The sequence below is a fragment of the Lepidochelys olivacea genome (genome assembly GCF_965140295.1).
Source record: "Lepidochelys olivacea isolate rLepOli2 genome assembly, chromosome: 24".
Lineage (NCBI taxonomy): Eukaryota > Metazoa > Chordata > Testudines > Cheloniidae > Lepidochelys > Lepidochelys olivacea.
In genome coordinates, this window is record NC_140434.1 from 192,075 (window position 1) to 205,172 (window position 13,098).

Consider the following 13,098-nt stretch of genomic DNA (forward strand, 5'->3'; position numbering starts at 1 on the left):
CCTGAGACATCTCCTCCCTCCAGGCCGCCTGTAGCGCCAGCCCCTGACACCCCCGCCCGCCCCGCCTGGCCTGAGACATCTCCTCCCTCCAGGCCGCCTATAGCGCCAGCCCCTGACACCCCCGCCCGCCCCGCCTGAGACATCTCCTCCCTCCAGGCCGCCTGTAGCGCCAGCCCCTGACACCCCCGCCCGCCCCGCCTGAGACATCTCCTCCCTCCAGGCCGCCTATAGCGCCAGCCCCTGACACCCCCGCCCGCCCCGCCTGAGACATTCCCTCCCTCCAGGCCGCCTATAGCGCCAGCCCCTGACACCCCCGCCCGCCCCGCCTGGCCTGAGACATTCCCTCCCTCCAGGCCGCCTATAGCGCCAGCCCCGTGACACCCCCGCCCGCCCCGCCTGAGACATTCCCTCCCTCCAGGCCGCCTATAGCGCCAGCCCCTGACACCCCCGCCCGCCCCGCCTGAGACATTCCCTCCCTCCAGGCCGCCTATAGCGCCAGCCCCTGACACCCCCGCCCGCCCCGCCTGAGACATTCCCTCCCTCCAGGCCGCCTATAGCGCCAGCCCCTGACACCCCCGCCCGCCCCGCCTGGCCTGAGACATCTCCTCCCTCCAGGCCGCCTATAACGCCAGCCCCGTGACACCCCCGCCCACCCCACCTGGCCTGAGATATCTCCTCCCTCCAGGGCCGCCGCAACCCGCCAGTACCACAGAACATGTAGCCAGGAGAGCGAACAGCTGGAGACTGCCCGCAAGGCCCCTGCTCATTCAACATCAGACAGCACAGACCTACACCGCTCTCCATTTATGGTTGGTGCAGCCTCATCACAGCTTCTCCTAGAGAAACCCTGACAGGGTCAGTTGCAGAAGCCCTGCCCCAGCCCTGTTCTTTCCCCCTCTATCCCTGCAGCCTCTCCTCGGCTGGTGCAGAGCTCTCCTCCTCACCCAGCTTTTCCACAAAGTCTTTCCCTGTCAGGGCTGGGAAAGACAGCTCAGTTCTTTCTGCATAGTGAAGCAGCCAAGGGGACATATGATAGAGCAGGAAGAAGAGCTGGTTATCTTATTAAAAGCCAGCAGTGGCTGCCAGCAAAGATGCCTTAGTGTTAGAGATAAGCAGAGATCCGTTCCAGCTGCCAGGGGTTGGAGTTGCTGAGAAACAGCAGTTCCTTTCTCCCTTCTTCTGTTCTGGCTGAAACAAACAGAGAAAAGGAACCCTGTCAACACCACATCATCAAGTTCTTCAATTGTGTTAGCATTCCAATGTACTGGCCTTGAAAGCTTTATTAAAAAATCATAGATTCAAAGGCAAGAAGGGACCACTGTGATCATTGATGCCCTGTATAACACAGCCCCATCCAACTTCCCCACAAGAATTCCTAGAGCATTTCTTTTTCAAAAACATCCAATCTTCATTTTTAAATGGTCAGTTATGGAGGCTCCACCCCAACCATTGTTGGTACAGTGTTTCAAATTATCCTCACTATCCACTATTTGCTCCTCATATCTGGTTTGAATTTGCCTAGCTTTTACTTCTAGTCATTAGCTCATGTTATACTTTTCTCTGCTAAGATTGAAGAGTCCATTATCAAATATCTGTAGATACTTACAAACTAATCAAGTCACCCCTTAACCTTCTCTTTCATAACCAAATAGATTGAGCACCTAGAGTCTATCATTATAAGTCACATTTTGTAATCTTTTAATTGTTCTCATGGCCCATCTCTGAATCCTCTCCAATTCATCAACATCCTTGTTGGATTGTGGACAGCAAAACTGGATGCAATAGTTCATCAGTGGTTCCACTAGTGCCAAACACAGAGGTAAAATAACATTGCTACTCCCACCTGAGAGCAACTCCCCCTCTTTATGCAATCAAGGACTGTAATGGCCCTGTTACTCACAGCATCACAATGTGAGCTCATGTTCAGCTGACTATCCACTACAAGGCCCAAATCTTTTTCAGTCACTGCTTTCTAAGATTGAGTCCTCCATCCTGAAAGTATAGTGTACATTCTTGGTTGCTAGATGCTTACATTTAGCCATCCTCAAACACAGTTTGCACCTAGTTTACCAATTGATCTAGATCTGTCAGCAACCTGTTACAGGCCTTTGTCGCCCCCATCACTCCCACTTAGTCCTAATAGTTAGCAATTGGCTTAAAACCTGAAGCAGGTGGTTTTATATCCCTTCCAAAATTTGGCAATATTAACCATAACAAGAATATCCAAAAGTTATCAGTGTTCAATCCCTCTTTGACTCTTGCTAATTCTTGAATTCCACAGCTAGTTCTGAATTTGTCACCCTTCACTTTTACTGAATAGCTGCTGTTATGAAACAACAGAAGCTCCCACTCTACTGTTGACTATTTTTTATTAAAATACACTCCCTCTCCCCCTTATTTATCTCCATTCTAAGATAAGTGATCCCCATCTTTTAAATCTGCCTCACGTGTATTTTTCCAGGCCCTTGATATAATCAATTACCCTTCTTTCAAAACCATCTAATTCTACAGTATCCTTTTTGTGTTGGGATGATTAGTACCACTCACAGTATTCCAGAAGAGACAAACCATTGACTTATAACATATTTTCTGAATTAATCTCCAGCCTATTCCTTATGCATTGTAACAGTTTGCTTTTTAGAGCACAGCTGCAGTTAGCCAAGCTCTTCATTAACTACCCCAGAATGGTGTCCAGTCCAATTTTTTTTGAGTTGATACTGTTCATTTAGAATGCTGAAGGTATCTGAGTAGTTCAACATTCTGCCTACTGTAATTTATGTTCCTAATGAAGCTAATAAACAGGGTTAGATTTCCAAGTTTTGAACCTTGTTGTAGCGGTGTTGGTCCCAGGATATTAGAGACACAAGGTGGGTGAGGGAAGGTGGTTCAATAAAAGATTTTACCTCACCCACTTTGTCTCTCTAAGTTTTCAACCTTGTCATTGAGCCACACTGGTTTATTTCAGGCCTTATATTGTTTTAAGTAGCATCCATGCCATATCTAAGAATTTCACTTCCTTTGCTTTTGACTTTAGGACCTTTTGTCTAGTTTCCTCATTTTAGTGCAGTCTCCCTTTCTAAAGTTTAGTGTAGCTGTGTTACTTTGTTATCCTACATCCCCATAGGATGGTAGCCCTCAGCTTGACTGTTTTTCTTGAACCCACAGTCCAGGTCGATGACTCCTGTGTCTGACCAGGAGTTGGGAGGAACCCGGGCCCACCCTCTACTCTGGGTTCCAGCCCAGGACCCTGTGGAATGCAGCTGTCTAGAGTGCCTCTTGGAACAGCTGTGTGACAGCTACAACTAACTCCCTGGGCTACTTCCCCACAGCCTCCTCCCAACACCTTCATCCTCACCATAGGACCTTCCTCCTGGTGTCTGATAATGCTTGTACATCTCAGTCCTCCAACAGTTTGCGTTCTTACTCTCAGCTCCTAGTGCCTCTTGCTCCCAGCTCCTCACACACACACACACACACACATCACAAACTGAAATGAGCTCCTTTTTAAAACCCAGGTGCCCTGATTAGCTTGCCTTAATTGATTCTAGTAGCTTCTTGATTGGCTGCAGGTATTCTAATCAGCATGTGTGTCTTAATTGTCTCCAGAAGGTTCCTGATTGTTCTGGAACCTTCCCTGTTACCTTACCCAGGGAAAAGGGACCTACTTAGCCTGGGGCTAATATATCTGCCTTCTATTACTCTCCTGTAGCCCGACCCTGTCACATATTCCTCCTTCCCCCCCCAACACTATGGGGTTGGGCAACTTGGGACATCAGGCAGTGTACTCAAGACAAGCCATCTGCATTGTCACGGTGGCTTCCAGCCTGGTGTTGTATGGTGAATTGGAAAGGTTGTAGGGTCAGGAACTCTCTTTATTTCGCTGCATCCACTGGAGGGGTGCATGGTTGGTCACAAGGATAAACCGTCATCCCAGAAGGTAATAACGTAGTGAAATGGGCCATGGAAACACAACTAGGCACAATTTGGATATCTCATTCAGCCAGCGAAAGTCATTACAAAACCTAGTGGTGCCATCAGGTTTGGGAATCAACACAATCAGGCTTGACCACTGACTGTGGGACTCTTCAATGACTCCCAGCTCCAACATCCTTTTTACCTCTGCTTTGATCTCTTCCCTTTTTGCTGCTGGAACCCAATAGGGCCTTAAAGTGACCTTTGCCCCAGGGTCTGTGATAATGTGGTGATATGCTTTGATGGTCCAGCCTGGTTTGGTTGAAAACATGTCCTGGTATCGGTTGATGCCAAGAACCTCTAGCATCTCCTCCAGACTCGGGGACCCAGTTCGTAACCACTTTCGTGCGAGATGGATGAGGTCATATAATTGGGAGCGCAGAGTTTTGTTTTCCTGGTACCTCCACTCATGATATTGCTGGGCCTGCACTGCGGTCGTTACCCCAGATCTGGCCAGGATCTCTGCTTTCAGCTGGGGTAGTCTGCCGCAGCCTCTTCAGGCAAATCATAATAGGCTTTCTAGGCCTCCCCACACAGGAATGAAGCGAGGATGCCAGACCACTGTTCTTGGGGCCAAGCCTCCCGCAGGGCTGTCCTCTCAAAGGCCAGGAGGTGTGCCTCTACATCATCCTCCCGTGTCATTTTCTGTAGCAAATTGCTGGCCCGCACTACCTCCTCCATTGTGGTGAAAAAAAATAAAAATAGACACCCCCCCACACACACCCTCCTTCTTCCACCACGCTGTGTGCACCAAATCCCACTTCTTACACCAGTTGTGACAAAGTTCCTCCTCTACCTTGGTGAGTCTTCCGCTTTTTGGTGGATTTGCTCGCCTTGGCAGCAGGGAAAGGGGACCTACTTAGCCTGGGGTTAATATATCTGCCTCCTATTACTCTCCTGTAGCCATCTGGCCCGACCCTGTCACAATTGCAAGACACAGCAATGCTATTTTCTATTTAATTATAACCCACAAAAGATTACCTTCATTTCAGGATCTAAATATGACCTTTTAAAAAAATCCATTGGGAAGAGAAGGTTTATCTTTGATAAAATGTGCATTTCTTTATGCTTGGTGATAATGTGTATGTTTATTATGAGGGCAATGTAAGATCTAGATTGTCCCTTTTCCTTTAAATTCTTAGATTTTTTAAATACAATAGGTAGCTTTATTATTAGCACTTAAACCAAGAAACTTGTTTTTAAAGCTAACAGCTGGAATAATGGTATGAAGGGCACAGAGCTCATCTTTCTCTGTGATGGAGATGGAAGTTGAAATACTATAGCTGTCTTCATTCCTTTGCATGGGAGGGGGGCGGAACTCACCTCTGTCATGTTGAAGCCACTTGCGGTCAAGGTAATATTGATAACAGCTCTCAAACTCTCGCTGACTATAGTTGGAAACCCGGATGGGAATGAAAGGGTCCAGTGTGTCGAAACCCTCCTGGAAGGGAAAAGTGAAACTGTGAGGCAGACAGAATGGTCTGAGCTGCGGAAGGATAAGGCACAGCCTAGCCATGAGGAAGCTCAGGTAGAACTGCTTCGAAAAAGAATAGCTCTATGGTTCATGTAACCCAGGAAAGCAATTAAAACACAGAGAATAAGTGAACTCTGAGATACTCTGGTTATTTGTGCAAAAGGGGGCTAGTGAAAGAGCAAAAAGGTGAGAATGAGAAGTCAAAAAGCAGGAGCACTGGGGCAGACTGGGCTGGACAACCTGTTTCACTATGTTCGGAGGAAAGTTCCCCCCATCCCTTTCACACACAGGCCAAGCTGAAGAATGAGACTATGACAAAGTTAGATAAAGAGTGTAAGGAAAAATTTGAGAGATATGGCGGTTGGTAGCCACACTGTAATAGGGAGTCTGAGCCAAGCATAAGGGACAGCATGCAAGAATGACTGAACAGAGCAAGAATGATTCAGCTCATCATATCTACTGGGGAAGTAGGTCCCAAACCAGTATTCTTATTTCTGTTGCTTTACATGTACCAATGCAGAGGAAGACAGAGGCCATAACTCACCTTTCCCAGCAACTCGTGGGGCAAATAAGCAGAACGTGGTTTGAAGAGAGAGCCCGTCTGGCTAAGAGTGGTCACAATGGCACCTCCATTCTGAAACACAGAGCTGGATTAGAAGGAGTCTTAGGTATAGGACATACACCTCACCTGTCTAGAATCATTATCCTGCATTTTCCTTCTGGATCCTGTAATTACCTTCAATCCCAGCTTCTCCTAGGCAATGTGTGGAACAGAACAGAAGTACTGGCTGTGAAGAGCACCCACCTACTCTTGTCCCAGCAGGATGCAGTGCAGAGAGCAAGGAAGAAGCACTGTTTCCTGTGCAGCTCTTCCCAGGAGATAGTGCTGAATGGGACAGAAGCACTGATTACAGAGACTTCAGGATGGGAGTGAAGTAACTATAGGATCTCCACACTACTCAGTGGTTTGAGCATTGGCCTGCTAAACCCAGGGTTGTGAGTTCAATCCTTGAGGGGGCCATTCTGCCTCAGGCTGCTCTCCCAGCCAGCAGCACCATCTGCTACCAACCTACCCCTCCCTCCGTGAAAGCAACGGCCGACAAAGTTTCGGACCTCTACTGGGAGAAGCTGGAACTGAAATAGCTTTTTCACTGAGTGGCACTGTACAGAATCTGAGAAGAGGCTATGATGGTTTCCCAGTCATTCCAGGCCTGGCCACTATGAGCAGACATTCAGCACAAAAGAAAAAGGTAACTGGAGGCGATAAAGCAAGGGTGGGCAAACTACAGCCCAGCCCATGAGCTGCACCATGCGGCTCAGCCCCATTCTAGCACTCTGGCCAGGGCACCGGGTTGGGGGCTGGACCACGCGGCTCGGCCCAGCTCCAGTGCTCCAGCCCGGGAGCTCGGTTGGGGCCACACCACATGGGTCGGCCCCGCTCTGGTGCTCCAGCCGGGGCGCTGGGTTGGGGCTGCACCACGCAGCTCGGCCCTGCTCCAACACTCCTGCTGGGCCGCAGGGTCAGGGCCAAACCACGCGGCTCCCAGAAGCCGCGGCATGGCCCTGCTCTGGCTCCTACGCCCTCCAATGGGAGCTGCAGGGGCAGTGCCTGCAGATGGCAGAGCGTACAGAGCCGCCTGGCTATGTCCCTTCTCCAGCTCCTACACGGAGGCATGCCACTGCTTCTGGTAGCCACTTGAGGTAAGCACCTCTCAGAGCCTGCATCCCCTGAGCCTCTCCCCATGCCCCAATCCCCTGCCCCAGTCCTGATCCCCCTCCCACTCTCCAAGCCCCTCGATCCCAGCCTGGAGCACCCTCCTGCACCCCAAACCTCTCATTCCCAGCCCCATCCCAGAGCCCACACCCCCAGCCAGAATCTGCACCCCTTCCTGCACCCCTGCCCCAGCCCTGATCTCCCTCCAGCCCTCCGAACCCCTCGGTCCCAGCCCAGAACACCCTCCTACACCCCAAACTCCTCATCCCCAACCCCTATTTTGTGAGCATTCATGGCCCGCCATACAATTTCAATTCCCCTATGTGGCCCGAGGGGCACAAAGTTTGCCCATCCCTTCGATAAAGTGAGGCATCTGTTATGCAGTCAAGATTGTTTAAACAGCTTTCAATTGAAACATCTCTCCACCACACTCTTTAAAAGCTTTTCCTGTAATACATCTGTCAATGAAAGGAAGAAATGGAATAAATGTAAAACTACTAAACAGAGGTAACTCCCCCAAGTGGATTGCACTCTCAGCAAATTTGCGGATGATACTAAACTGGGAGGAGTGGTAGATACGCTGGAGGGGAGGGATAGGATACAGAAGGACCTAGACAAATTGGAGGATTGGGCCAAAAGAAATCTGATGAGGTTCAATAAGGATAAGTGCAGGGTCCTGCACTTAGGACGGAAGAACCCAATGCACAGCTACAGACTAGGGACCGAATGGCTAGGCAGCAGTTCTGCGGAAAAGGACCTAGGGGTGACAGTGGACGAGAAGCTGGATATGAGTCAGCAGTGTGCCTTTGTTGCCAAGAAGGCCAATGGCATTTTGGGATGTATAAGTAGGGGCATAGCGAGCAGATCGAGGGACGTGATCGTTCCCCTCTATTCGACATTGGTGAGGCCTCATCTGGAGTACTGTGTCCAGTTTTGGGCCCCACACTACAAGAAGGATGTGGATAAACTGGAGAGAGTCCAGCGAAGGGCAACAAAAATGATTAGGGGTCTGGAACACACGACTTATGAGGAGAGGCTGAGGGAGCTGGGATTGTTTAGCCTGCAGAAGAGAAGAATGAGGGGGGATTTGATAGCTGCTTTCAACTACCTGAAAGGGGGTTCCAAAGAGGATGGCTCTAGACTGTTCTCAATGGTAGCAGATGACAGAACGAGGAGTAATGGTCTCAAGTTGCAGTGGGGGAGGTTTAGATTGGATATTAGGAAAAACTTTTTCACTAAGAGGGTGGTGAAACACTGGAATGCATTACCTAGGGAGGTGGTAGAATCTCCTTCCTTAGAGGTTTTTAAGGTCAGGCTTGACAAAGCCCTGGCTGGGATGATTTAACTGGGAATTGGTCCTGCTTCGAGCAGGGGTTGGACTAGATGACCTTCTGGGGTCCCTTCCAACCCTGATATTCTATGATTCTAAGTCACACAGCTCTGTAAATTCCCAGTAGGAAGCCCCTCAGAAGGTCTCACTGCTCTGGACATCAGCATTTAGCTCTGAACATCGTGCAGTGACTTGCCAGCAAGCCCACAAATGCACTCACCCAGTCATTCACCACCATCTTCCTCAGATTGTGGACTAGCGTCAGTTCCTCTGGAGAAACCTAATGATGACAGAATGTCAGGTATAGCTGGCTAGAGAAATCACTGTCTCCCAGCTCCTCTGCCACCCATGAGGTTCCTTTGGATGCTTAAACAAGCAAAAAACCCCAGAGCACAACAGCAGCTTAACAGTGACTGCAGTGAAAGAACTATTTGGAGCTTCCTTCAGAGATGCCATTGAGATTTTTAGAGGCTGTCCGAAACACAAGCATGCACAAGAAGAAGGCAGAAGCTTTTCCACAGGCAGCCATCTGCCATGAGATCAGTTTCTGGGAATGGGATACTGGTAAGCTGATCCATTCCATGCCATACAGGCACTACTAAATTTGAATTCATTAGCCACATGGCAAACACAACATGAATTAATTTGATTAAGGCAATTATGTCACCCTTCTATGGGAAAAGTTACAACGGAGCACAATATTCCACCTATCAAGAACCTCAAAGAGCAGTTCTGAAGTCTCAACAGTCTACCACTATTAGTTACTCTTAGCCCTTCTCAACTCAGGACTTCCACTTGCTTTCCCTCTCTGTAGGCCTGGCATCATCCTTGATACCAGTCTCTTCTTCCACATCTCCTGTGTCAGCAGATCTAGTCATGTGCTAGACCCCACCCAGGCCCTAATCCCCTCTCACCTGGACTATTAAAATTCTTAACGTAAGAAGTCATACTGGATCACACCAAAGGTTCATCTAGCCCAGTATCCTGTCTTCTGACAGTGGCCAATGCCACATGCTTCAGAGGAAATGAACAGGGCAATTATCAAGTTATCCATCTCCAGTTGTCCAGTCCCAGCTTCATGCTAGTCACAGGTTTAGGGATATCTGGAGCATGGGGTTGCATCCCTGACCATCTTGGCTAATAGCCATTGATGGACTTATCCTTCACAAACTTTTCTAATTCTTTTCTGAACCCAGTTATACTTTTGTCCTTCACAACATTCCCTGGCAATGAGTTCCATAAGTTGACTGTGCATTCTATTAAGAAGTTTGTTTTAAATCTGCTGCCTATTAATTTCATTGGGTGACCCCGATTCTTGTGCTACGTGAAGAGGTAAACAACACTTCCCTATTCACTTTCTCCAAACCATTCACAATTTTATAGATCTCTATCATATCGCCACCCACCTTACTCATCTCTTTTCTAAAATGAACAGTCATGGTATTTTTAATCTCTCCTCATACCAAAGCTGATCCATATTCCTAATAACTTTTGTTTTTCTTTGTACCTTTTCCAATTCTAATATATATCTTTTTTGAGATGGGGCGACCAGAACTGCCTGCAGTATTCAAGATGTGTGCATACCATGGATTTATATAGTGACATTAGGATATTTTCTGTTTTATTTCCTAATAGTTCCTATCTTTTTGTTAGTTTTGTTTTTGTTTTTTTAACTGCCACTGCACACAGAACAGAGGTTTTCAGAGAGCGATCCATGACAACTCCAAGATCTTTTTCTTGAGTGGGAGCAGCTAATTTAGACCCATCATTTTGCATTTATAGTTGGGATTATTTTTTCCAATGTGCATTATTCTACATTTATCAACATTGATAAGGCCTCTCCAAATCAATGAGGCTACTACCCCCATCCCACCTTCTTCCTCATACTGACCTGGGTTCCTTTGCATTTCAGGATCCAATTCAAAATTGCCCTCCCTGTTTTTGAACCCTTATAGAATGTGACTCTCCTCACATCTTCTCACCTAGCATTGGTCCCCGTTCCCCCCTCCACCATGCCTTCACACTCTCAGCAGTGTAGTGTGAGAACATTTTCCTCTGCAGCACCTTCCACCTGAACCATGCTCCTTGCATATTTCTGCCTCAGTGACTCTCCAATTCCTTCAAAATCCAGCTTGGAAGCCTCTTGTTTGCTTATATCATGTAAATGCCTTCTTCCTTTGCTATTATTTAACATTGTCATTGTATTTAATCTCAAGAATTTTGGAGGAGCAGATTTATGAAAATAACTACACAAAATAAAGCTGTATATTGGCAAGGGTGTTGAGCAAAATGAATGCCCTCCTGTTCTTTATTGTGTGAAGTCATTCACTTTCATATTCTGCACTGCAGAATCCTCATTGGAGAGCTACAGTTTGCAGAATCCTCTGAGTTAGAGGAAGCTTTATAACTGCTAGAACTTAATAGCCCCGGAAACAATCATCCAAAGGTGGAACCAAACCCTCCCCTTAGGTTTCTCCATTTGTGTTAGCCACAAGAAAGGAAGGTAATTTCCTACAGCACTTTTGTCTTTCTTCCTCAGTGTTGTCCGTCCCCAGAGAGCATTGATTCCATCCACTGCCACCAGAAGTCTAAATGCACCAAGAGGACACTGCTGCTTTAACTCTTTCAGCACAACCCCCACAGCATCACTGGCATTCTTCACTCGCGTTAAACCCTACAAATAGATTGGTATACAACATTAGCAAAGGGAGAGAATGCAGGCCATGTGCAATCAGGAAGCCTTGGCACCAACTTCTCTATGAGGATCTAAAAGATGGGACAGAAGAGACCTAAGACTCTGTCCTCCCCTCCCAAAGGGGCAGCATGGTCTAATAAATAGATTGAGCATAGGGATAGGTGTCAGCAACTCATGAGTTCTAATCCCAGCTCTGACACAGACTGTTTGTGTGTCCTCCTTGAGAGGTCTAGTTCCATGCTTTGGTCTTCCCATCTACAAGGTGGAGATAACAACCCTTCCAACTTCCCAGGACTAATGTCTGCACAATGCTTTAGAAGCACTAAATATAGTTCTTCTCCCCCATTCCCTTCACTGGGCATCATGTCTCATTTTCATATTACTGACAGGTTCCAACAATACCATAGGCAATTGTCATTCCCTCACCTGTTCTACCACTTCACCCAGTGGTCTGCCCTTCTCAGTGCTTTCCCGTTTGCTCCACATATATGTCTGTTGTGTTTTTATCTGTAATAAAAGGAGAATTGGGGCAGGGGGTAGGGTAATTGAACGTAGATGGAGAGTGTGAACTGCCAAGCTCCCACTTCAGGGGCACCTCAACAAACCTGGGCAGTAGGAGCCCCCACTCCGCTCCAGAGGTACTGGGAAAGAGCTACAGAATGGCATTTCTTGGTGCAGCATCCCTCAGTGATATAATGACCAAAATCTCAGACTTCCCCCAGTGGTGGGACCCCTTTGCAAACACAGGGATCTTTAATGCATTTCCAACCCCACTGAAACCTACCTCCAAATAAACTACGTGATAAATGAAAAAAGAAAAGGAGTTCTTGTGGTACCTTAGAGACTAACAAATTTATTTGAGCATAAGCTTTCATGAGCTACAGCTCACTTCATCGGATGCATTCAGTGCCACAAGTACTCCTTTTCTTTTTGCGAATACAGACTAACATGGCTGCTACTCTGATATGTGATTAATAGTAAGTTATCCGATGTGAATGCTTATTCACTACCAACACAGGAAATGCTTCTCAAAAAAAATGAACAGATCCGTAGACCCCATTCCACTGGATAGACATTCCAAGTGAGGGAGCAATCCCCATGAAATTTCCAGGAGAAGCTGTTCTTGTAGGTTTTCCCTGGTTCCTAATCCAGGGACTCAGTAGAATTTACTGACCTCTTTTAAGAAGTGGTCATTTGAAGTTTTGAAATTCTTAAGCCAGGTAGATGCTTCCAGAGGCTGGTCAAACCGCTCTTTGTTATAGGAGGACTGCATAAGCTCCCTGCAATTCTTCACCCAGACGTGAGCTGTGAAGCAGAAACAAAACGAGACAAACAATTGTCCTGTTTAGTTAAGGGTAACTGCACGCTTTTTTTCTGGTCCTTTTTCCTAATTCTTCTCTATTCACCACAGAAAGCCACTATGCCATATAATGAGCATACCCCACCCTTGGGGAAATAGCCACTCAGCAAACACGCACCATGATTTATCAACAGCCTCCAAATGTAGCAGGATCCGTAACTCAGGGCACCCATACCAGATTGACTAGTTTGTAGTGACAGAGCATGAGGCTGATGTGCATGTGTGCACAGGGGAAAACACTATTCAACGCCTCTGTTTTCTTCTTTATGTTTTGCTCTTAATTTAATAACTTTTTGTATCCCAATCATGGGAAAACCATGATGAACAAAATCTCCCACTCTATAATGTCTTTAGCTGCTTTGCCTTCCCAGTAGGTTAGTTACAGCGCACAGAACATTACGCATTCAGAGGTATCACCAGGGTACTTACCATCTGGAATGTGTAAAACCAGCCAGTCCTGTTTTGCACAATAATGAATAGCATGGCACAGCGTCATTGTTTTTCCTGTTCCCTTCTCCCCATCTCCAGCATAAACTGTCAAGGAAAACCTCAG

General features: G+C 47.3%; 1 protein-coding gene across 2 annotated transcripts in view; it reads right to left on the reverse strand.

Annotated features, from left to right (window-relative positions):
• Positions 1 to 785: 785 nt before the first annotated feature.
• DAP3 (death associated protein 3) overlaps positions 786 to 13,098 on the reverse strand; it is a 30,105-nt gene continuing 17,792 nt past the window's right edge. For both annotated transcript variants that reach the window (XM_084613307.1, XM_084613306.1), the window contains exons 7-14: positions 12,975 to 13,067; positions 12,360 to 12,490; positions 11,612 to 11,692; positions 11,006 to 11,164; positions 8,711 to 8,770; positions 5,991 to 6,080; positions 5,296 to 5,413; positions 786 to 1,188 (exon numbers count right to left, since the gene is read on the reverse strand). In XM_084613307.1, the coding sequence (XP_084469433.1) occupies positions 1,103 to 1,188; positions 5,296 to 5,413; positions 5,991 to 6,080; positions 8,711 to 8,770; positions 11,006 to 11,164; positions 11,612 to 11,692; positions 12,360 to 12,490; positions 12,975 to 13,067 (818 nt within the window). In that variant the 3' untranslated portion in view covers positions 786 to 1,102. The remainder of the gene's footprint in view (positions 1,189 to 5,295; positions 5,414 to 5,990; positions 6,081 to 8,710; positions 8,771 to 11,005; positions 11,165 to 11,611; positions 11,693 to 12,359; positions 12,491 to 12,974; positions 13,068 to 13,098) is intronic.